We start from the raw sequence: 26333 nt of genomic DNA, 5'->3' as shown, positions 1-26333 counted from the left end.
AAAGCTAATATATGAGCTAGTTTCTTACTGTTTAATAAAAAAAAATTAAGAGGCAAGTCAAGAATCAGTTCTATTCTTTCAGCAATTTGCATAACTTGTATACTGTTTTGTCATAAAATGTGTGTACTTTAAGAAGGCATACTTTATCCCTACTTCTTAACAATCGCTTGCTTGAATAATGGTAAATGTGTACATTTCCATGTTGAAAAGATGGTATATGTATATATCTCCATGTTTAAAAGATGGTAAATGTGTATATCTCTATGCTTAAAAGATGGTGAATGGGTATATTTCTGTGTTTAAAAGATGGCAAATGTGTGCATTTTAAATGTTACAGTTCTGATCCATTTGTTTTATATACCCTCTATAAGGCAACACATTAGTTGGTACACAATTTGTCTTACTTTTCCATTTGTTTTATATACCCTCTATATGGCAGCATATTAGTTTGTACACACTTGGTTCTACTTTTCCATTTGTTTTATATACCCTCTATAAAGCAGCATATTAGTTTGTACACACTTGGTCCTACTTTTCCATTTGTTTTATATACCCTCTATAAGGCAGTATGTTTTTAGATGATCGGTCCCACTTTTCCATTTGTTTTATATACCCTCTATAAGGCAGTATGTTAGTTTTTAGACAATTGGTCCCACTTTTCCATTTGTTTTATATACCCTCTATAAGACAGTATGTTTTTAGACGATTGGTCCCACTTTTCCATTTGTTTTATATACCCTCTATATGGCAGCATATTAGTTTGTACACACTTGGTCCTACTTTTCCATTTGTTTTATATACCCTCTATAAGGCAGTATGTTAGTTTTTAGACAATCAGTCCCACTTTTCCATTTGTTTTATATACCCTCTATAAGGCAGTATGTTAGTTTTTAGACGATCGGTCCCACTTTTCCATTTGTTTTATATACCCTCTATAAGGCAGTATATTAGTTTGTACACACTTGGTCTTACTTTTCCATTTGTTTTATATACCCTCTATAAGGCAGCATATGTTCTCCATGTTTGTTTCATATTCTGTACAGAAACTCAGTTCTCATTTACCATTACCATACTTAAGTAGCTTTCATTTGGAGCAGAGAAGAAACCTATCAATATATTATACTGGAAAGGTAAAAGGTCAGGTTCATAGTGACTCAAAGAAGAAAAACACAATATCATGGCTTGTGTAACAGGCACCTTGGCTGAACTTTGGAAATGCTTGCAGATGAGAAAAGAAAAACACTTATTGGTTTTGGGATCAGAGGTCAAGGTCAAAGTGAACCTTTAGAAGAAAGATGGTTTTCACAGGATGTATATAGATTTTTAACACCTGCTTTTGCCACACTTTGTGGATGGCATGCATTTGAAATAAGGAAGACATCTTTGGGTCAAAATGTAAAAAATCAAACATGCAGAGACTGAAAGAAGAAAAAGTTAGTTCCACTTTAAAAAACTTCAAAAAGTCTAGTCAGAGGGACTTTAATGAAGAACAATGATTTCCATGAAATAACTCACTAAGTCGTTTTAAATAACCATGACCAAACTTCATGGATGGCTAACATATTAGAGACCAGAAAGTTGTATTCAATTTGGGTCAGAGTAATAAAGACAATGAAATTAAATGATTTTACAAAATAGCTTGAAATTTATGTCATTTATCAGGACCAAAGGGGTAGGTACTGTAAGAATCAGTTTCATCCATATCATATCGGGATGAAACTTGTATTATTAAAATATGCCCCACTCGTTTAAATATGTATTCAATTTTTATCCAAGATTCAATTTAATAAAGGAAAGCAATAATAACCAGTGGTTTTCTTCTCTTTAGTACTTCTCTCGTGAATAGTGTTTAACATAATTGTAGATCTGTGTATATGTACATACATTGGCTAAAAAGTTTGTGTTGTGAATATGGTCAAAATATGTACATATTAAATTGTGCATTTGTACCCTCTGTGCACCATAGACCATGATAAGACTCATAAAAAACATGATTTGTGTTTTGCATTAATGTTTAAATGTGTACGTTTCCACAAGGTTCATTTCTATTTTCATTTAAAAGGTTTTGCTTCTCTTTATGTCAAGTACTGACTTGCTGTCAAAATGATTTTTAATCATTTTTTCTTCACAAAATTGCATTTGCATACACTTTGTACATTGAGAATGGCTGATGTTAATACTATACACAGAAGAATTACAAATGTTCCAAACTTTGGCAATGAAAGCTATTTTGATTATGTATCATTCAGGGGAAAAAAACTTATTCTATGTTATTTTTCATATTATAATATGAGTTCCTTTACTGATTATAAATGTTATGAGGGAGTACAAAGGTTATGAACTATATAATGCAGGGCGCTTATTTGACATACACTGTGTGGTTTTACAAGTTCACCAAGGATATTTTTGATTCATTGTCAAGACAACTGGTTTCTTAAAATATCAAATGGTTCTCCATCCAGAATGGATGGATTAAAACAGGAAAAAAATGACACTAAGACAGATTAATACAAACATTCCAGTGCATACTACAGCCCCTCCCAATGATGTTGTCTTTGACAGCATTATTGTGGCGTCATCAATTAAAATTCAACTTGACTTCATTCAGTTTGTATTGCCAAATCCTAGTTCAGTGTGACTCCACTATAACACGCTCTGTTATAACATTAATTTGTATATAACATTTTCGTGGCATGGCTCCTGAAATTTTATAAACATGTATTTTTCTCGTACACAGGTATAAAATACTTCCTTACAAGTACAAAAAAACCTGTAAAATGTTCATTGTCATTTTGGTGAAGAAATCGCACATGAATAATATAAGACAATTGTGGCATGGCTCCTGAAATTTTATATGTATTTTTCTCGTACATGACAATAGTTTTTTCTTAAAAGTATGAAAAATAACATGTAAAAAGTTTATTCTGGGATCATGTAGGGCTTCGTGATTGTGCTGTTTATCCACTGAATTCAGACATATGTAACCTGTGACAGAATTATTGAATATTTTAAATCTGTGTGTGTGTGTGCATATTTTCGATGGAATTACTTGTATTGTGGATTCAATGTATATGATGAGATTCACGGGTGAGTTCACTATGTTGATACTCAGTTAACTCTTTACCTTCTTCAAGTACTTGCTGCTCTGCCTACTAAGCCTGATAAGCAGCCTGCCTTCTAGCAGCTGTTTGTAGGCTGAACCCCAGAGCATCATAATAGCTGCCTGAGTGAGAACTTCTGGAGTTATTTACATGCTGTCTACATTTTCTGTATCAATTTTGCCCCATGCAAACTATGTAATTTAATAAAAAATAAAATTTTAAACACTTACCAAAGTTTTGTGCCACTCATTTCCACCAACAGGTACATATAATCTACAGGAATCAATGTTTATATTCACATATTTATAATTAAAAAAATATATCTGTGTTTAAAATGTATATTAGATTACTTTTCTCACCACTATTTTGCACACCAATGTGTCTACAATTTTATTGCATATTTTGTAATTTTTTATGATACTGCCTGAAGCAAGTAAAAAGAAATATATCTCCCTTGCTGCATTTTCTTCTAAAATAAATTCTGGCCCTGAAACTGCTGTAAAGTCGTCCACATTTACCGGTCTCACATGTTCCGACCAGATTTGATTGTCTCGCGTTTTCAATAGAATTTCCTGCTTATATGCTGTAAAACTACTAATAGAATACGTTCATCATTTTATGCAAGGACTATTTTCATTGGCTAAATGTTATAAAAAATGTTTGTAACGTCATCAAAACTTTAATATGAAATGTGTATATGCGTATCTGGGGTTTCCGGAAACACATGTATGAGCCAGCCAGGACAGAGTATTATTAGCAGCTTGTATATGCCTCTCTGGGGTTACAAGACTACTTTTATGGTCGCATACATATGTTAGCAGAAGGTAAAGAGTTAATGCTATACATTAGACAGGTATATATGAACAGTATACATATATATGTACCAATCCGTGGTTCTCTAAATAAAGTTAAATATTATATTTGCCTTCTCTTTTTTCACTACAGTCTTTCAATATGCATTGATTTAAGATGGTAACTGTGCCAATGAAGCACATATTTTGCTGCCAGTATTTATTATCTAAACCCAAAGCCCCGCATAAATTGCTTGGAGTACATGCATCATTTTCTTCGGCTAACCGACCTTGTTGCTTATAGCATGGTTTGGTCTATAACAAAGTCAGGTTTTATGGCTCCTATCTACCATGTTATAACGGGATCACACTGTACTTTTAAAGGTCATATGGCATTGAGTTTCAAGTTGACATTATAAGATTTTTCTTCTCATAAGCATGTATACATAGAACTAAACATTGAAAATATGTAAACCATTTTTTAAAAAAAATATTAGATAGAACTAGAAGCAGAAAATTCAGCAAAGTTTAGGTGTAAAAATGTCAAAAATGTTTTACATTTGCATTAATAGAGAGTCCACACATAACAAGAACATGCCCAAGCACGTGTATGCACAGGCATGCACACAAGTCCAGGGACAATCGGGACAGTTTACTCCTAGAGAATTCTGTGCTAGAGTTAAGTCCAGGGACAATCAGGACAGTTTACTCCTGAGAATTCTATGCTAGAGTCAAGTCCCATGAACAAGCTATTCATTTATGACTTGAAAAAGAGGAGCAGCTGTGGTCAGCCATCTCACCCATTTTGGAGGATCCACATGCAGATATATAACGCCTGTATAAAGATCAAATGTGTATATGACATTTAAAAAATCTAGGAACTGAACATAAGCAAGGATGTGAACAGTCGACTCTAAGGTTCCATTGCCTTTCTTTTTTCTTGGTTTTCTTGTAGCTTCCATGTCTCTCACCATCTCTCTTGCAAAGACACGCACAAAATGGCCTCTCAAAAGATTTGTAGTAATCAGCTTCAGGAAATAGTAGAATGTGAAACCAGAATAAACTAAATGACATTTGGATAGATAATGGTTTAATTATTCAGGAAAATCTCATCTTGTACATCTGCCGAAAACGATGGGAGCAGTTGACTTGAAACGGATGCTTTGTATTTTTAACATCGAAAGTATGACTATGTACCAGAGGGAAGCCATTACAGGTGTATGTTATTTGTGCGAATGCAGACCTGCACTGGAAAAGTTGTGTGCTCCCCTTCTTGGTCACATAGGAGCACAGTTCATTTTTTTTATGACGTAATTTTAATTTGATTGGATGTGATGGCTTGCTGCTGCATCCAATGAAATTGATAGACCCGAAGCACAGAAATGTCTGCTCGTTACACAAAGGTGTAGATAGGGTTATCAGAACCTTCACTAGCGAAGATGCAGAAGTCTGTGACTTGAAAATGGAAGCAAAGAAACAATGCATGAAAACAAGGATAAATCACTGAAGAAAACAATGAAAGAAAACTCTTTTATATAAAATTGAAAGGTCCAAGATGTTAAGGACCCAACTGCTGACCTTACATTTTGTGGTGATTAACTGACAAGCATGATATCTTTGTACAACTGAAGTTCTGTAACAGTGCGGTAGAAAGTTGGTATTTATAGCTATGTATTGAGGTTCCCTAGTGTAATGTTAATTATGTCCTTATCAATTCTGTTATCCTTTTAGGGAAGGAAATATTTTCTTCATATCATTGCATTACAAATATAGTAAAATTGATAACAACAACATAATTCCACTCCTCAATAACTTCTTCATCTAGAACTAGTGCAATCAATTTTATTTTTCTGTTATGGTCAGCTTGAGACCAAGATCTAGCCTCCAGTTTTCTGTGTTGCAGAGAATTCTCTGAAGTTATCTACTGAAGTAATTGATCAACTGGGAAACAATTGAATAATGATTCTAAACATATTGCATTTTAAGTTTATTATCAACGCTTATATCAGTACTTGAATAGCTTGTGTTTGTCTGGTTCGTATTTATTTCCAATTCTGATGTTTGAGTTCATGATTGTGAATTCGTACAAGGGTACAATGTAGTCTCCAAACAAATTAAAATAATAAATGCTAATTAAATTGATCAAGGTAATTAAAAATTAAGGATTAGTGAGCCCAAGGCCTAATATCTTGGTACCATACTGTGTTATGGGGTAATAAATATTTTAATAAATTTAAAGATGGTAAATTCATACAAGGGTCAAATATGGTCCGCAAATTAATACAAATGGTAAGTGATTAAGATGAATAAAAGATAAACTGTAATCACTGTTTCTGTCATTTTGTGTCTTTTCTATATGTAGCATTTAGTCCATATGCGACAACCATACAACGTTTTAATAGTAGATTATCCATGCATACCTTTATATTCTGTAAAACAATAAAATTGCATGGTTTTTAATGTTTGTAAAATAGCTCAATGGAACGTTGAGAGCATATACATATAATGCCATATCTAAAATAATTATTTAACACATTAACCCCTAGCGACAAGTTAACATGACAGGAGGTAGTAGCCAACTGCCGAGCTCTGTAGTGTCATGATTATGCATGATACACTAAAGTGGTTGGTATTATAGAAAGGTAGACAGATGTAGCTCTACAATGATACCAAATAATCTGGAATGTCTAGTTGCACTACAAAATACAGATAGAAAAACCTCATTTTTTGGAATCTATTTTTTTTTTTTAATCCAAAATTGGCCCGTGGTCGGGATCCGATTTTGTGTCTAGATTTTAGACTTTTTGGTCTCAGATCTAAGGCAAACCGTTATGAACTGAAAACAGACAGATGAACCTTTGCTAAAAATAGGATAAGATGGGCATTTGGAATAAAGAGTGGTCTCGATACAAAAATAATAGCTCCATTTAGCACAACAACAAAAAAAAGAGGTCCAACTTTTACCCTTCTTGCCATGCGCGAGACTAATAGCCAACGAAAAACGATGTTTCTAACACAACTAGGCAGTATGTTATTGAAAGATCACCTGGGAGTTGATGTTTTCTGATGCATTTAGAAATAGCTTTCAAAATGAGTTTCCTACTCCAATTTCATGCAAAAATGACAAAAACCTCCAGGGGTTAAAGTGTTATGATCAATTTCAATTTCAAGCTCTAAAGCATTTTTTTTGTTTTTGTTAGAGCATTCTATGATCAGCAGCTTTAAATGTTTGGACCAAAATAAGGCCTTATAGAACCTACCCCATTGGTGGATGCCTGCACATAAGACGTGGCAGCACTTATTGTTTTGGGATTAAAAATGTCAGATATCTAACTTAAGAAAAAGGGTTTTACATAAAAGAAATATAATAATCTTACCACATGGTCGTGGGTTCGATCCCCGGCAGAGTCATATTAAAGACTTACAAAAATGGTACTAACAGCTGCCTTGATAGGTGCTCAGCATTAAGAGGTTAGTGTTAGGACTGGTTGGCCTGGTGTCAGGATAATGTGACTGGGTGGGACATCATGCTACATGTCTGTGCCATGATGCCCCAGTGCTAGACATGCTATAAACTGCCACACTATAGACATGGTAGGATATGATTTCATAATAACACACTTACAACATGGCAGGTGTGCAATGTGCCATTAATGATACTGTTGTTTTTCTTGAACTCAAACTCAGAAAGGCAGAATGTCTTTACACATTAACCCCTTGAGCTTTTTGTCATTTTTGCCTGAAAATCGAGTAGGAAACACATTTTGAAAGCTATTTCTGAATAGACTCGAAAACACCAAATCCCCGGTCATCTTTCAATAACATACTGCCTAGTTGTGTTAGAAACATCGTTTTTCATTGGCTATTTGACTCGCGCATGAGCAGAAGGGTAAAAGTTGGATTTTTTTTTTCTTGCTTGCTAAATGAGCCATTATTTTTGTATGGAGACCAATCTTTATTCCAAATGCCCATCTTATCCTACTTTTTGCGAAGGCTCATCTGTCTGTGTGCAGTTCATACCGGTTTGCCTTCAATGTTAGACCACAAAGTCTAAAATCCTGACACAAAATCGGATTCCAACCACGGACCAATTTTGGGTTAAAAAAGTCGGGTCCAGAAAATGAGGTTTTTGTATCTGTATTTTGTAGTGCAACTAGATATTCCAGATTATTTGGTATCATTGTAGAGCTACATCTGTCTACTTTTCTATAATACCACCCACTTTAGTGTGTATCATGCATGACCATGACGCTACAGAGTTCGGCAGTAGGCTACTACCTCCTGCCCCGTAAAGTCGTCGCTAGGGCTTAATGTGTTAACAGTGTGCATTCTAAACTTGACAAATTTCTCGCAGACAAAATGAAAAGATGGATGCTTAGGTACAGAACAGTGACGCACAGGATTAAAGATGATATAAGCCTGTTTTGAATAAGGTAATGGACAGATAATTTTGAGCCTCAGGGGTCATAAATTTACTGGATGTCAGGACGTTCTTACTTACAAATTTAGTTTTTACTGCAAAAAAGTGTGCCTTTTTTGGTGTCAGAAATACTCTTCAGTAATTTCCAATGTACATGCCTATAATTCAGGTCTAACAGCAAATATAGACCCCTTTCTGCTGTCACATGATGTACCAGCATATCAGGATCTATGTTTTTAGTTGGATCTGACTTATAATCAAGTATGTACATTACACTTTACTTGATGAAATTGAAAGAATAGTACACCTGCATTTTTAAAGAAGTAGAACTGCTGGTTTTCTTCATTTCAAAGGTGTGTTAAAAGAAACACAGATTTCAGTTCAGCTCACCATTCAGGCTGTGTTATCTTTTTTATTTTTATTTTCAATTTTGTCTGCTTCGCAGGTCACACCATTCATTTTGTAGAGTTTCAAAGGCTTTTCACAAAAATGTGTTGATAAGAGAGAGATAAAAACAATTTTAAGGCAAGCAAACATCAAATAAGGTATTCAAAGCAAGGTATTTATGAATTTTGTAGGGCTTTAGGAAGCTTTATTTAGGTCTGGTAATTCAGGCTTTTGTTGACAGTTGGGCTTTGTGCATCTGAAAAGCCTATCAAATTGTGATTCACAATGTAGACATTTTGTTTATCTGTGGCATTACAACACTCAAAGGGTAAGTTTATTGGAAGAGTGCTATAATGAAGGTATTAGGTTTGACTGCATAAATAAATTAGTCTGTCCTCTGGAATATTCTTGTTGCTTACTGTATTTATGTGTCAAAACTATGAGCAAAGCACAGTACTATGTTGACTTTAATGTCATTAAGCATCATTCTTGCTTTATTATTTGTTCCTTTAATTTTTGGGATAGCTAACTGTTTTTCTAATAATTTCAGGTACCTAAGAAAACTAATTATATTTCCCATTAATTATTTGTATGCCTTAAAAAATATAAATGTTTTTTTAAAAAAAAGCAATTAAAATGTAAATATATTTTTTAAAATGAATACCATAAATATTACATTAGACAATACACGAAGCATGTGCAGGTCTGCCTTTAATCGGTTCTGGCTATTTTATCCTTGGAGTTGGGCTGGGCTGGCTAGACATTTTTGGGACATAAAGGGTTACCCTTTAACCGTTGTTTTCTCCAGACTGCACATTTGTGCATATCCATACTAAATTGAATCAATAACCACTTAAATGTGGTTGACTTTTCTGTTAGGTGAGATTTTCTTAGGCACCATGGTGACTTATATGTTCCATGGACACATTTGTAGGTTGCAAAATGTCCTATTATCCCTTTGGGGGACAAAAAAATGATCTGACTAGAGAACTGGCCATATGCTGCCTTGTCAGTATGCATTGAATTTTTTTATATTTATTATTTTTAGAAAATAAAATACCTGAAAGGAAAATTCTATGTTTCACAATAAGATAAAATGTGCTCAGCTTACAAACAACACAAAACTTCATGCATTTACAGTGTTCTCAGCTTGTCCGGATTAACTTTTATGCTTGTACAGATATTAGGGCAATGAACTTCTTCAGCAGGACAGTGGGATAAACACTATGCAAAAAAAAATGCCATTATAGGAGATAAAAACAATGTATCCCCTAGGGTTGCAAGACTGAGTCGAAATTCTCCTTGGTGTCAAAACTGGGGGTCAGATTAAAAATTTGGGGATCTCTGAAGTGCAAATGAGGGTAATGGGAAACACTGTAAAAATGTTGAAAATGAAAATGTTACAGTTGAACAAATGACAACATTATCTTTGAGAAGATTTTAAATATGTTGTTAATGTTGGTATTTAGGGTTTAACTCAATTTCTCAGTGCAGTATCTTAGTGTAATATCAACTATACATGACAGCCAGTATAACTTGTTGAGGAAGAACTTGGGGAAGCCTTGGTAAGAACCACTGTCTCACAGGTATCTATTGGCAGCATTCTCACATACCCGCAGGCTGATCCCAAAACTCAAAATGGCAGTGCTTTGTAAAGGCGAGCATTTTAAACCGCTGTCATCTGGGGCCCAAGAGATTTTAAATATAGTCTGATTAGCCAGTAAAATAGTATGTGTGGTTCTGGTTACATTGGACAATATTTGGGTAGGAAGGTTAGTATTAACTTTTTGGGGGTGGTGGGTGGTGAGGTGTTAGACAGATGTAAATGAATTATAAACTTGTTTCATAAATTTGTTTCCTAATTTCTTTTCTTCCAGATATAAATGTAGAATCGGCAGGAAAAAATAGGCTTGGTTGGGTATTCAGACCCTCACTTACTTTGTTATTTGGCCTTGGTCTTAGGGTATAGAAATTTTGGTGTTCATTGTGTGACAGCAGCAATCTAAATAGATTGAAATTCCAAGCAACCACATTTTAGTTGACAGTAGGTGGGTTTGACAGAACATGACAGGTGAACATTCTATGCACAGTTGACAAGATTAATTTACATGATTGGTATCAAAACATGTGTATCAATCTACTTTGAAAGCCTTTCCACCTTATTTAACCAATGTTGTTCTGCAAGCCTGTGAAAACGTTCATGAAACAGTAATACCAATTGCTCATAAAACTAATTTCCCTGTAGTCAAGATCAATCTCTGCTTGGGGGAGCAGTCAGTTGTGGGGGGGGGGGGCAGTAATTTGTCATGCTTGTGTTCTTACACGTGTTAATTTGCAGCTATTGGGGTTGCTATACTGCATGCTTTTGTGCAGTGGATCACATGCATTCCAATGTATTTTTAACTTGTTTATCATGAAAATCATTTGGTTTGAAATCAAGAGAAAAAAAGAACTTTTGAAAGGGGAAGTGGCAAGGCCATGAACAAAGTCTTGTTCAGCTTTTATATGTAATCTCTGATAAATCTGCCTTTTATTTGTAGCCCTTCTCTAAGGAGACTATCTGAATATAAGGAGCACCTTTATGCGAAGGCCTTGTTTTATAAATCCCGTTATCTATTAACCATCAACTCGCAGAAGCCAAATCTCTTGGGTTATCTGAGTGGTCATGGTTGATGGGGTTAACTGTACTTTGGTGTTTCTGTGAAACTGAATTTAACTATGGGGTTTATGTGAAATGTTTTTATGTGTGTGATTTGGATTTTTAACGTAGCTTTAACAATTTTTCAGTCATATCACTATGATGTCTGCAGTGTGACAGTTTACAGTGATGTCTAGTACTGGGGCATGTAGCATGATATCCCACCCAGTCACATTATCCTGACACCAGGCCGACCAATCCTAACACTAACCTCTTAAGGCTGAGCACCAAGCGAGGCAGCTGTTAGTACCATTATGTAAATTATTTATCAATAATGAGTATTGAATGGAAGGAAAAAATTATTTCACATACAAGCTCGCAATTTGCGAGTGGCAAAATGTCTTTTGCAAGCTCAGAAAATAGCAAGTAGGCCATCATTTGGCAACATTTTTTACAATAAAATCATGATTTTCTATATACTTAAAAAAAAAAATTATTTACTGACAATCAATTTGAATAGCATTTTCAGTTCAGATGCAAATCATAATTACTGAGAACATTAAATTGGAATAACAATAATAATTGAATTGGAATAACAATAATAATGTCCTTGTACATCGTTAACGTGTGGCATGTTCAGGTGAGAGGCATGAATAGAGGTGTATTTGGCGCATACATACCCACTCCTTACTGTGCATCTATACCGAAGTAACTTGGCAATATTCGGGTCAGTTCGGATTCAAAGGAGTCTATTGCGTCAGCAGCAAACACCCTGTCCCACTGAGACATCATGTGGGTATCATGTGCTGTGTGTTTGTTTCCCCATGCTTTGTTTTAAATTCTTTTCTATTTTGTGCTTACAGTGTCTTTCATTTGTTTTTTCCCCCCTCCCCCCACTTCACTGGGTATCCATTGTTTGGATTATTAATAATTATTTAGTGATATTTAATATAGCTACTTTTTTAAAAAAAATGTTAAATAATTGGTACTTCATGTCTCCAGGCAAACATCACATGGGCAGACATAAGCACTAGCCTGCAGTGGCTGATTTTTATGTTAGGTAAAATGTTTTTATAAAAACTAAAATTATTATGTTAAGAAAAGAAGTAATAAAACCAAAGTATTTCTTCTTCTTATTATTATTATTATTTTGATGTTGACAGTTGTCCCTCCTCCTCCTTCCTTCTTCCCCCCCCCCCCCCTCCCCCGCCGTTGTTGTTGGCATGCTTTGGCTCACTACAAATTGCAAGTTACTTATGGCTACAGTTTTCGAGGGTTGATCTACATCTTGCAACCAGACTTTAATAATTCTAAATAACTGTTCAATTTCATGTAAAAATTGAAATGAGTATTGGACAATGGAGATGTGTATGAGATATATATTATGTTAATTAACATGATGAACACTATTAGTATACATGTCAGCATGGAGTTTGTCTATGATGGAGTAGTGACCCAATTTTCTTCATAAAGCAATGCATTGAGTGGGGGGGGGGGCAATGGGCCATTTTAAAATTTAATGGGCCACCAAGAAAATATGATGGACCAAGAATATCTTAATAGTTTTCAAAGCAAAACAAACTTCTTGGTCATGAAGTTGGGGTGGCGGGTCATTCCATTTAGTCATATGTTCAATTTTTCATGAAGACCTCAGACATAAATAGGAAAGTCAATGACTCTTTATGGATTGGCACAGCACCAGCAGATTCTCATCAGACTTACACAATATTGTTGTGGCCATTTTCAAATAATTTTCTTCTTCTTTAAAAAATGTAATTTATTGCTTAAGCTTAGGTCAACCCAATCCTAATATTTTCTTAGTATCAACCTACGAAAGTTGAGATGAATTTACGAAAAGAGGGTTGAGGTGTTTTGTGTGGACGTTTGAGTTAAATCTTCTAAATTTTGATCCCTGGTATATATTAAAAAGACAATTTTCATTCCCTACATTACTAACAGAAATACTTAATTGTGTGGTACCAAGAACGATATATTTTAACTTGTGGCTTTCCCACTCATTAAATATCTTTTTTTTTTGTACCACATGATGAAATATGTCTGGTAATAACTCAAGAAAAAATATCTTCAATATATTTTCAAGACAACTGTGAAAGTCCTGGATTGAGTGAATTTCATCAATTATACTTGGTTTTAATTTGTATGGCCCACATTATTCATTGTATCTGTAGTTTGATAAACCATGTGATAAATGTACAAAGACTGTTTCATCTTGTGACAGGCCAGTGTTGAATGGATTTTTGTTATTTAATCAATCTGACTTGATTTAAAGTGATTTTGCTTTCAGGTTTATTCAACATTGTTTTATCTTGGAGTGCCTTGCAAGATTCATGGTTGTGAAATTTTTTGTGTGTATAGGTATTGTATATGGATGTATAGAAGTTGTTTATACCTTGCACAGTTAAGAGCATAGTGCACACAAGGATATCAAATATATTAGGTGTTCGTCCATGAAAATGATGCCAAGGCACTAAAGGAAATAATGTACGAATAAAGAATAAAGAAATTATGGATATGTTACTGATTTCTTGTGTGTGTGTGTCTGTCGAGAGAGATTGTGTGTGAAAGAAAAACTTGAAAAACTGGTGTGAAACTTATTTTTTTTGAAGGCATTTACAGAGACAACACTTAAAACAAACGCATAATTGCTATATGTTTGCAGCAGATATTTCCATAAACAGTAGAATGAAATAATAAAAGTGAACATTTGAATTGGGTTTAATGCTGCTACGTTTTCAGATGCATTCTGGTAAAATGCTTGCAAGGCAGAAATGGCTAGAACAAAGCACTCCAGGTAATGACAAAAGCAGTTAGGTCAGCAATGAAAATCTCTGCATCACCTACAATTATCCAGCTATATTTTTAACCCAGAGTATTTTATTGAAAGAATTTCTAAAACTTGTTGAAGTTGTTTTCTAAATTATTATATACATAATTGAGTTGGTACTAATAAATAGTTTAATGAAATGAAATTTAGATGTTGTTTATTTGAAAGTTAGAAATTATTTATTGTAAAAATTGCAGTTCATCCCCACCCCACACAAACTCATTGCTGAAAAATGAAATGTTCAGTCCCTAGGATGTTTGCTACTACCTGTCACAAGGCAGGACACAACCTCTCAGCCTGTTGAACATACCTTGAAGGAGGCTAAAGAAAATGGCATCATATTAGTGGGTATAAGTGTATTTGTGTATCCAATATTTAGATAATGGAGCAGCAGCTAGCTACAGTGTGTCTCAGCCTCAACATAGTAGTAGTGGTACAGTAGAATCTGTCTTGAAAGACAATCTCTTTTGCCCAAAAATTAATGGTCTCTCATAACAGGTAACTGCTATATAATCAATAAATTTGTGCATTGAGAGTGTGGTCTCTCAAGACAAGTGGTCTCACATAGCAGTGGTCTTTCAAGACAGGTTTTACTGTACTAATATTAGTATTAGAGCTGCATCCAGCACATCCGAAAGGAACAGAGAAATTGAATATCAGAAGCACAAATTGCAGCTAATACATGGGGCTTGAAAAGGAAACATTTCTTGTTGAGAAAAAATATGGAAAGTCTTAACACTGAGCTAAAATCATTGGTGGTGACAAAAAGGAAAGCATTAGAAATAATAATCAAGGCTGCAAAAAGAGGAAGGCATGTATATCAATATGGACAGGTGTCCAGTGGGTGAAGAGACAAGTGAATTTATGTGATTATTTTTTTATATAGTTGATGTATTTTGGGGTTTATTTTTACAGATTTTTTTGAAAAGAGAAAAAGTGAAATATAATATTTACTGCAAAAAATGACATTATTGGGACTAAATTACTGTGTGAACACTGCCATCCACAATATAATTGTACCAATAATAATATTGAAAAGTTTGGTTCATTACTTAATTTTTCAAATGATTATTTTGATACATGTGTTTGTGTATATACCCCCCTCCCCCTTCTGATTTTTTTAAGGAGGACCAAAATCATGTCTGACACTTTTGTATTTGGTGCTTTATCATCTACAGTCTTCGACTTTCTCTGACTAGTCACAGACATAAGATCCTAAATTATCTAGATTTGTTAACTCTTCTTTTATGTTGAAACACTAGTATCAGTTTATAATGAAACACTAGTATCAGTTTATAATGAAACATTAGTATCAGTTTCAAGACTTGGTTGTTTAAATGAGCAACTTTTCTAAACTCTGTCTCCATACCTACTGAATTAATCTCTGAAAAGGAATTACAGTAAGTCTTTTCAATGCCGAACCATTGAAATTTAAGAATTTCTTCTAATAAATGTAAAATAGCATATAATTTATTGTCCTTGTTACATGTTTTGAGGTTGCTTAGTTCTGCTCGTTTTTGCACCTTGCTGTATGGCACAGGTGTGGTGATCAAGGTAGCTTGAAAAACACTAGTCCATAGCAGTGTTACATATTGACACCTGCATCAGCTTATCTCAGCTTGACATGTTCGACAGTTGGTAACTTCAATCACATCACTGGCAGTGTGTCATCTTTGAAATTTACAAGATCTGCATGACCCTATTTGACACTGTTCAGTCTAGACATACAAAAGCTGTATTCTGTGTAATATTAAGAGGAAAAAATGTCATCTGCCATGTACAGTATACCATATACAGTCAAACTGGAGGAAAAAGAACTACCCAAAATACAAAGATCCTGATCTGCTGTAGCATAATGTACCTTCAGATCAGCATTTATGTTGTTCTTTTGATTACTCCTAACAAAATGGCACAGACCCACATTATGCAGTGGCACATCTGGGTCTATGCAGTTTGCACTTGGACTCCTCCTTTCATGAGCGAGTACATGTGGTACCAATTATAAATCAACATAGATTTACCATTAGCTTGAAATGTCTGATACAATCTTACCTTCACACGGCTGTCATTAGTAAAATAAAGTTTCCTGTCTCAAGACATAAACATTGGTCATTATTCTTTTGTTTAGAATGGTTTTAAATGCAACAACAGTAACATGTATCAGAATTAACTTGTACCTTGCTGGTGATGTTAGCAGTGATTGTAATAGGTTAACTTGTTGTAAACTTAAATGTAACCCTTTTCGATGGCATTGTTATTGGCATAACACAATTGTACATAAAACATGAACTTTAATGGGTGCATTTACTGTGAAGGACACTTCAGTCATTATATTAGAGTTTGCATTTAGCTCAGTTTCCCAGTTACTATCATATGTACAGTCCTGAAACTTAATAGATGCATTTAAGGTTTTTAAGGTTTGATGATACTCTCAACAGGCAAACATAGATGGGATATATAGTAAAATAAGCGGAATAGACATGCGGTAGAGTTCAGGATATGGTTCTTAGCTTGTGTTCTTACATAGGACTGCTTAGTAAAATTGTCGGCTATTGATTTATTTTTTTCCAGCTGAGCAGTGACTGGTTCCTGTGGGCTTCTGTGTTATGCTGTGGTGATACAGCATCAAAATTAATCTTCTATAAGCTTTTTGTCATCTTCATTATTATGAAATATAATAACCTGTATGCCACTGTTATGTTTGTGCTGCTTGAAAGGGGGAGATAATCATCATTCAACTACTTTACTTACGCAGTAAGATGTTATGTGCTATTTTCCATATGCCTTCTGTTCAAATCACACATGTAACTTGCCACTATTAACTTCACTCCATACCTTGCTGATGCTGTTAGCAGTGATTCTAATCTGCAAAGAAATTACCAAAGTCAAGGAGAAAATTAATCAGCATCCCAGCACAGCACCATAATCATAATGAATGTTTTGTTGCCTGCAGGAGAATGAGCTTTCATGCATTCCAAGCACCGTATTTGACATAATGTGAAACATTTTTGAATAGCTACAGATACCTTCTTTTGGTCAAACATAGCGTAAAATATCCAGTAGTAAGTTCACTTGTTTTTTTCCTTGACACCTTGCATGCCAGATGTGGAGATCTTATTATGACGAATAACAATATATTTACACCCCAGTAGGTTTGGGGATGTAGAATTAGCCAATTATGACCTCCTGTACATTGTAGGAGATGACTGTTGGGATAATAAAAAAAATTGCCCCATTATGAACTTGTCCATGGGGATGGGTGGGTGACAAGTCCTATGACCCCCCCCCCCCCCCACGGTGCTTTACTTATAAGTATCTAGAGGATGATCAACCATGGTGTTATGGCCCAGACTGAGCAGAATAAAATATGAATTTCATGGATGGAGTAACAGATCTCAGCAAAGATATAGAACAAGCAAAGATATAGAACAGAACAGCATGAGCTCCCACATGTAACATATAACAATTTGATCAATTACATAAATACAGTTAAATTGAACATATCTTTGAAACAATTTCTCTTAAAAAAAGAATTACAAAATTTATACAAAATGCAATTAAACGTTCTGCTGTACCAATAAAATAAATGACTTGTGGCGAGCCTAGCCCATACGTCAGTCTTAAGGACTATGTGTCATGCGGACCATGACAGAATGTACTATAAACATATCTGCAACAAGTTGGCAACATTACAGTGTCCCATAATGATGTTTTTGTTGAAAAAAGATTTGGAATTTTTAAAAGTTTGTTTTGTATAGTAAAGGAGTATTTGATGGATTTATGAGAAGCAGTCTTTTTGTTTTGTTTGCTTTTAGGGTGGAATGCCTAAATATGCTCGACACTGTATAGTCATGATTGTGCTGATTTGTCATTATACAATAATACATGTGTCCATCCTTCTGTACTGGCATGTAAACAAGCATACTTAAAATTTACCCAAATATTTTTTAAGTGTGCTCTGGAGGTATATATACGGTTTATATAATCAAAGATGAATACAAAACTGTAGGGTGCACTTATGCAGTTTTAAGATCACATGGGTGGGCAGTGGTGAAAATCAGCTGCAGAAACAAAACTTAATACAAGAAAGTTGATTACGCACCATTAAATCACAGTGGGAAGCCTGAGTATGGAGTATAAAACTCGCTAAATGTTATCTATTTAAGAGTCATGTTAAGAAAGGGAGTGCAGTAACAGTTTTGCAGGTAGTACAGTAAATGGTTATCTAGATAATGTTGGGCAGAAATAATCTAGTGAAAGTTGTGCGACCGATAGGTAACAGCAATTCAGAGCAGTTGTTTGACTATTTAACTTGTTCATCATCATCGTATTAAGTACGCATATATTTAGAGCAATTTATTACTTTAACATTCAGTATTGTTTTGTTGTCATTTTCAATTCCTATCTCTTAACTCTTGTTATAAGAAGAGGACAAGCATTTGAGAAAGGTGTGTTGAATGAAATTACTTTTAAGTTCCACAAAGAGAGAAACAAAATGCAGTTAAAATTCAGATGCATATGGGATGAGCTGAAGCGCAACTATTAATCCATGTGTAAAGGATGAAGATAGGTAATCGTCTTGATCATATCTCTCTCCCCACCAGTAGTGGGTACAGTGAGTGGGTAACTTTTCAGTTTTTTTTTTGCAGTGACAGTCTTGCTGCGTGCTAAGAAATTAGGTATTGCACTTGGATCCCTTTGTCAGCGGACACTATCTCTCACCCTCTGAATTTGGGAGACATGTTAAATTGTAGTACATGATGCACTAGTAGTTGGTACATAGATGAGATAATCTTGTTTGCTTCAGAAGTTTTATGACCGTGTCTTTTGCCCAGTGCTATCTATGATAGATTATTTGTACACTTGCAATAAACATTTTATCATGTGCTGAAGTAACTTGTGAAAACATTAGCATGCTTGAATGGAATTTTGCATTCTGGTTCTTGATCTCCTTTAACATTACTGTTCAATCATTATTGCCAGCATTAATTGTGGAATTTGTTTCTTAATTACATTTCTTTTCAAATTATTAAAACATTAATTAAATGACATTGTGTATTTGCATAAATTAAGTCTCTTCTGTCATTAATTCAGACTAAAGAAATAAATTAAATCATCCTTGTTGTAGGTACGATATTAACCTTGGAAATACATTACACTATCAGCCATCAAAGACATCAGAACCAGACACATTGTTGTAAAATGAATATTCATTGCTGTATTAGTTTTCATTGCCATTTGCGACTTTGGTCATTTCTAGCACCAACATAAACGCGATTGACATGGATTCAGAACTACTAAATCCACTCCATAAAAGTTGTATGCATAGTTTGTTAATGTTTTTTCTTCTGATCAGTAATCACTGGGCTAGGATGGGATGGGTTGGGTATGCATGGGTCAAAATTTGAGAAAGTAACACTACAAATTGGATGAAACCCATGTTGAAGCTGCAACACTGGAAATGTTAATTTCATTGCATGATCATGATGATTGTTAATATAGATAGTGAAGATCTAACCAGATGATGGACTCACTGGTGTTATTTTGCTAGTATCGGTTTACACAAGACCATTGTAAAGTCTATAGTTTTCATGTAGTCTCCATATATACCATTTGTTCTCAAGTGAGATCCAGCTGCAGGTTACATAGACCCAGATCTGCCACAGCATAATGCATCAGCAGATCTGGGTCGGTCCAGTTTGTTAGTATTCAGTAGAATAAACAACATACACCCTGATCTGCCTGCACATTATGTGACCTCCAATAAGGAGCTGTGTTTATTTAAGTTGTACCCAATTTATAAGCAGGTACATACAGTAGTTAAGCGTGCAGAGATTTTGTTGGTTTGCTTGATGGCAGATTAGTTTATATCGATAATGATTATTTGGATGTAAAATATGCCAATTGTACCAATATGGAAAGCTGTACTTGGGCTATTGATGTTGTCAGCTTATTCCTCAATTTTCTTGTAATGCTGGAATCCAATATATTGTAGAGATATTGATGGATATACAGTTCGTGACACAACTATATTGTCAGTTTTGTAAGATTTTAGATGCCTTAGACTGGTTCTTTGTTTTGTAATTTATTTGTCTGCACTCTTTAATGGCTTCAGTAAGGTGAATGTTCCTTTCAGTTTAGAATGTCATATACATTTAGATTGATCTACCATATACAACATAATATCAGCACTGTTTGCTGAAAAGGTTATATTTGGGTAAATATTCACCAGATTAAACAATCTTCCTAATAATCACACACTTGCGATTTAGGTTTAATTCATGTGTCTGCCATATTTGTTTCAAAATGAAGCAAGAGAACTAATGATGGCGGCTTATCAATGTTGGTTACCAATGTGAACGAACGGTTCAAGATATAACACACAGAAATTGTCATTTTATAGCTTCTTGTGAATAAGTCTGGACAGAGTAAGATGAGCATGAATTTAGCTATTTGAGATAACAGTAAATAAACTGGGTAGCAAAAACAGAATCACTTAAAATTCAAAATTATTTTTCGGAAATGTCATGAGAGTGTATCAGTTTATTCATGCAATGTAATAACCATCCATAAACATCCATCCTTCCAAGAATTACAGGCTTTATCTTGCATGACGAAAGTGTTGTTCTTTGGTGCAAAGTATGCCATACAAATGACACAAATTACAGTGGTGTATAATTAATTTGAATTATGAGATTAGTGTTAAATCATGTGATTTAATTCTATATTTATGTCTGAAGAAATCTGTTTTAGCTGAATCTTAATATAAATGACACCCATTCCTAAAAAATTTCTTTTCTTTTGCCAAAACATCTCATTCACATAGATGGAGTAACAGTTTGGATCATCATATATGTACCATGATGAAATCCAATGCCTGTGTTAGACGAAATCTTGAGGAGGATTGAACAATGTTAATAGTGTATGCATTATTAGCCTCGTTTTGAAGTTTCACAAGTGAATAAGGTCAATTATAAACCTGTCAGTGTTAGGAACTCTTAACTTTGGAATTGGGTTGTTGTTTCCAAATATGAAATTGGAACAGCGTTTAACCATTTCCATCAAAATATAACCAGAGATATTCTTCTAGTAATTTATCTAAATTTGATACTTTTCTGGATTTGCCTCTATTGGAGCACCACATGTGTTGCAACAGATAGGACAAATAGTGCTCTGTTTGTGACATTTTTTCCTTCTGGCATATTTTGCCATGTGAAAAAAGGTTCCAAAAATAGTTCCAAGTGGTAGTGAATTACATCCAAGATTTCTCAGCTTGGCTGAAAAGGCTGAGAGATGTTCTGAATATCCCAGGATGGTCACTATGATTAAAGTATATGCACGATTGATTTCTGAAACTGATTTAACACATTTAGTAATGAGACATTCATAGTGCTGAAGTTTCTCTAAATTATGTGTTCTGTTGTAAGCTGGACACTAGCACATGACAAAGAAACTGAACTCTTCTGGTCACTATGGACTCCTGGAACTATAGCCCATAAATGCAATACAGTTTCAATCTCGACAGTATAAACCTCAGAAAATCAGCACATCCTCTGTTGATCAAGCAGACTTGAGCGGCATCTCCTGTCAACTGTGCTAAAAACAGCTTAGATTGCAGATTGACCTGATCTGCCACTCTTAGTCCCAGAAAACAAACCAGTTCATGATATACACACAACATAATGTTCTAGATGGGTTGTAGCAATTGCTTCCATCCAATGAGGCATTTAGGCATAATTGCATTCCAGGCTCTAACAATCACTTTTGATGATAAAATGAGTGATATATCAAGACTTCATTTATCAGTTTGTTTTCAATTTTATTCACATTTAGTAAACACGAGTCCATTTTTTGGGGCATATTTTCTATTTGAAAAAGAAAAATCCAAACCTGTCTCTGTGTTGTAAGCTCGTTCATTAGTTATCTGGGTGTGTAAAGGGGTCCTAGGTGACCAAATGGTGCAAAGCGGCCCTAGGTGATCAAATGGTACAAAGCACTTGAAATTTCAGATCACTCGTGCATCAGGCTCTCTGTTCACATGAATTTGAGTCTCAACTCGACCAATATGTGTATCTGAGAATGCTTGCCATAAGCTTCCCATGGGTCAGTACTTTTTCCTTTGAATCTTTCTGGTATCTTCACCTGATATACTGGCCACAGTGTTGTAACCTACCATGTGCCAAAATGGCCATAAATCCCACAAAATCAGACTAATAGAAAGTAACAGTGTACAATATTAAATCTAACTTTATACAATTTTTGTATAAAAATGAAATCAGGATAATTTTAATTGTGTTAAATGTTATTAAAATTTCATTCATTTAAAGCTTGCAAATCATTTAGACCTGTATTCAGTATGTTTGTTAAAACAAAGGGAAATATATCTGTCATACTAAGGTGTATTATACAGGTGTCTAATGGGTTCTATATTTGTTAAAGATTCTGTAGGTCAGTGGTAATGGTAGGGGTCTATATTATTTGGAAACTTGGTAAATAGGATATGCAAACCATATGGATAGGTAAAATTCACCATGGAGAGGATATCTACTATATGCAGTGTACATGGAGAGGATATCTACTGTATGGTGTGTACATGAGAGGATATCTACTGTATGGTGTGTACATGGAGAGGATATCTACTGTATGGTGTGTACGTGGAGAGGATATCTACTGTATAGTGTGTACAGATGGGGATGCATGCTACTCATTGAAAGTATAGTAGCAATTCCTTTCATCAGTATTGTTGACCAATAAATTAAAAGATTGTATGTAGTCAGAAGTAGTACTTTTAGTATAAAACTGGGTTGCACCAAAGCCAAAATGGATCAGTTAATGAATTAGTTCACAAGTTTCGAGTCAGTTAAGTTTTGTTACAAAATTGATTTAGTTCAGTTAAGCAGCTCAGTTCAGTTCATTGTATTGATGACCATCAATGAGGTATTAAGTTGTACAACATGGATATAGTTATTGTTGTTGTTGTTATAGGGTTTAATGCCATTTTTCAGAACAAGATAGGCTATACATGGCGGCCAGTATTAATGGTGGAGGAAGAACCTGGGAAAGAACCACCAACCCACAAGAAGCTACTGACAAGCTTTCTCACATATCCACATTGGCTGAGCCAGAGACTCAAACCCATGCAGACAGGTGAGATGGCAGTGATCCGTGATGGAGAGCACCTTAGACCACTCAGCCAAACAGGACCCCCAAAACGGATGTAAAAATGATTTATAAGTTACAAAAATGCTGACATGGTGAAAGTCTACAGGGTATAATATGTTAACCAAATAAGAATATATTTTGAATTCATTTTGGACAGTATGAAGTGGAATGTGGTTATGCCATCATAGCTGTGAAATAGGTCTATAAATAAATGTCCTGAACAAAAAATGTGGCTTTGTATTTGTACATGGACATATATCCAACCAATTTGATACTTTTTTCTTTATTTAAAAAAAGATCAGACCTACTTACTAAGTAAGCAGTATTTGCCATTCTGCCCTTCACTTCTTTTGAATATAGTTCTTCTTTTAATGGCTTGTATGTTTCCTTGATATTTCAGTAGATTGTTGAATTTATGACACCTGGGATAAGCATAGGAGATTTACTTTGAAATGTTTTATAGACGAAAATGTTTGTCTTGTGGAATGTATTCATTATAGAGTAACACGATTTAGTTATTTGTCTGTCGAAAGTTTCTCGTCAAACATAGTTATAGTAGTATGCTTGCTTGCAAGTCAAACCCAGCTTCAGTGTTCACAGACCCAGAGCTGCATTCGCATTATGGACAGATCTGGGTCTATGCAGTTTGTAAGGAATAATCAGTAAAAGAAAACAAGATAAAATCGATGTACAAGTGCAATATTCAACAGCATTTCTCTTCGTTGTATGCAGTTGGATTAAGCTTATAAGGAAGTATGTACAGTATTCTCTGGTTTTTTGCCTTGTGCAAATTGTTGATAGCTGTGAAAAGTGCCAGGAACCAGCAAGAGTGAATCAATAATCTGCTCCCTTATGGTGATAAAAAGGTGGAATCCAATGAAAGAAAAATCATCCTGGTGAAGAAGAGTGATGGGAAAAGGCTCCATTGATAAGATGTGGAATAATGGCGCATAGAAAACAAGTTATGCATATTTTTTGATCAAGTGGCAAGGCTCTGTCAAGATAAACACAACTTTAAAAAAATAACACATCTAACAGAGTTGAACATTAAGTGTAGGATCAGTAGTTGGCAACAATTACGTGCCCAATATCCCCCAAACCTTGACTCCAGTATACCTCCAGGATATGTTTTATCATCAGCGAAGAAGCTGAAAATTTGCTCCAATTTCCACCAAATATTGACTCCTGTATACCCCAAGGATATGCTGAAGAAACTGAAAATGTGCCTGTTTTTCTTTAGTGTACACGCAGTCATATCTGTGTTGGAACTGATAATACCCAAAGTCATAAACGGTTATTTGTATTAAAAAAAATATCGCAGTTAATTTGCATTTTAACACATTAACCCCTGGAGCGCTTCAAAAATCATTGAATTTTTAAAACACTTTATCCTTGAATTTCATGGCAGAATGTTTTTTTCTTAAAATTTATTGACCTTTGTGAATGCAGAACATTAAAATTGAATAGATTACATCACTTTCTACAACAAGATGGCCATATATATATATATATATATTCCAGAAACAGTTAATATATAGATAAAATGGGATCACATGACATGGTTAGTTATGAGAGTGGATTAATGCTGATTGCTTTAGTAGTGTGCTGCTTGTTTGTTTTTCTTTTACTTTTGCAGATATTTATGAAGTGAAATGGTAAACAGAGTGACATTGGAGAAACTAAATTTTACGACAAAAATATTCCTAGAAAAGTCCATGAGAAACGATTCATAATGCACAAAAGTGTCTTTGGAGTCTCAGCTATAGGTAAAGGAAGGAATGGTCTTGTCTTGAATTCTCGGAAATTCTTTTTGCCCAGTAGAGCATCAGGCCCTTCAGGGGAGTCTTGTTTCAGCTTTTCTCAAAGTTTATGTAAAATGTTGCTAACCACACTTTCTGCTGGTTCAGTATATCCTTCATCTTTTTTTTTCTTTTTCTTTTTTACAGGGTGAACTAGTGGAATATTACTACTTCTGGAAGAAGACTCCAGCTGCCGCAGCCAATAGACCACACCGCAGACACAGGCGACACGGAGTGAAGCGCACAACACGATCTCAGCGCCCAGCTTCAAGTGAATTCTGTAAGTTCAAAGAAAACTCAAGTTAAAACAATCTAGCGATCTGACAGGATCAAATTTAAGCCTAGACTTCAGACTTGCTGGGAATGTCAGTTATGGGATTCCTCAAGATTTTAGGTAAATCAAGACAGCATAAGATCGTGTGGGGAAACAAATGCTTAAGATTTTGTTTTTCTTCAAAATTGTATGCTTCTGTTAATATTTTCCTCATCTATTCCATATATCTTGCTTCATGCATAGCATGGGTAAATAATCATGGTAATTTAAAGACTGGTTTTCTAATTTGCATTTGAGTAAAAATTTAATTTGCAGCTGGTTTGAATAATGTATAGCATTCATATATACTCTTCCAACAAGACACAGATTCTAATATTAAAACCCTGTCTGGTAATGAACATGTCTGCAGGAGATGTGCAGTCTGTTCAACTCAATATATTCTCATTGTTGTCTGCTTCTTTAAGTATTTTTCTTTATTATTAAGGAGCCATGTCTCTAAGAAGCTTGACAATCCTTGATAGTTTGAATTGATACACAAGTACCATAGAAATCGGAGTAAGCTGGATTGTTTCCAAAGGTTCGAATGTCAGACATCTCTTGGTTGCATCATTCATAGAAAGGCTCCACGTGTTTTCAAAAACATATTTTGGCTCTCATATCATGAGGAAGAAAAAAAAATTAAATATTGAAAAAAATAGTGAAAGTGCATTGTATATAGTTAGGAATTTCTCTGTGTGCATAAAGAAGTGCTTTCTGTGGGTGAAAAATCCTTATCTTTTGTATGAGAAATATTGGTTAATATCTTGATTACTTTTAAAAGCAGCGGTGGAAAGGTCTTCATATTCTGCTGAGAAATCCATTGTTCTTTGATATTATTTTTATCCAGATATATTCTTTGGGAGGAGCAATATTGAAA

The 26333-nt window shown here is 34.7% G+C and overlaps 1 protein-coding gene across 7 annotated transcripts in view; it reads left to right on the top strand.

The window, feature by feature from the left end:
* LOC149781286 (uncharacterized) overlaps nt 1–26333 on the top strand; it is a 283358-nt gene that overhangs the window by 210006 nt on the left and 47019 nt on the right. For all 7 annotated transcript variants that reach the window (XM_089935370.1, XM_089935369.1, XM_089935371.1 and 4 more), the window contains one exon: nt 25291–25423. In XM_089935370.1, coding sequence (XP_089791496.1) covers nt 25291–25423 — 133 coding nt within the window. The remainder of the gene's footprint in view (nt 1–25290; nt 25424–26333) is intronic.

Source organism: Sinohyriopsis cumingii, chromosome 15, assembly GCF_028554795.1.
Source record: "Sinohyriopsis cumingii isolate HCF-2022 chromosome 15, ASM2855479v2, whole genome shotgun sequence".
Lineage (NCBI taxonomy): Eukaryota > Metazoa > Mollusca > Bivalvia > Unionida > Unionidae > Sinohyriopsis > Sinohyriopsis cumingii.
The sequence above is the reverse complement of the archived record's forward strand: the minus strand, read 5'-3'. Positions and strand labels throughout refer to the sequence as shown.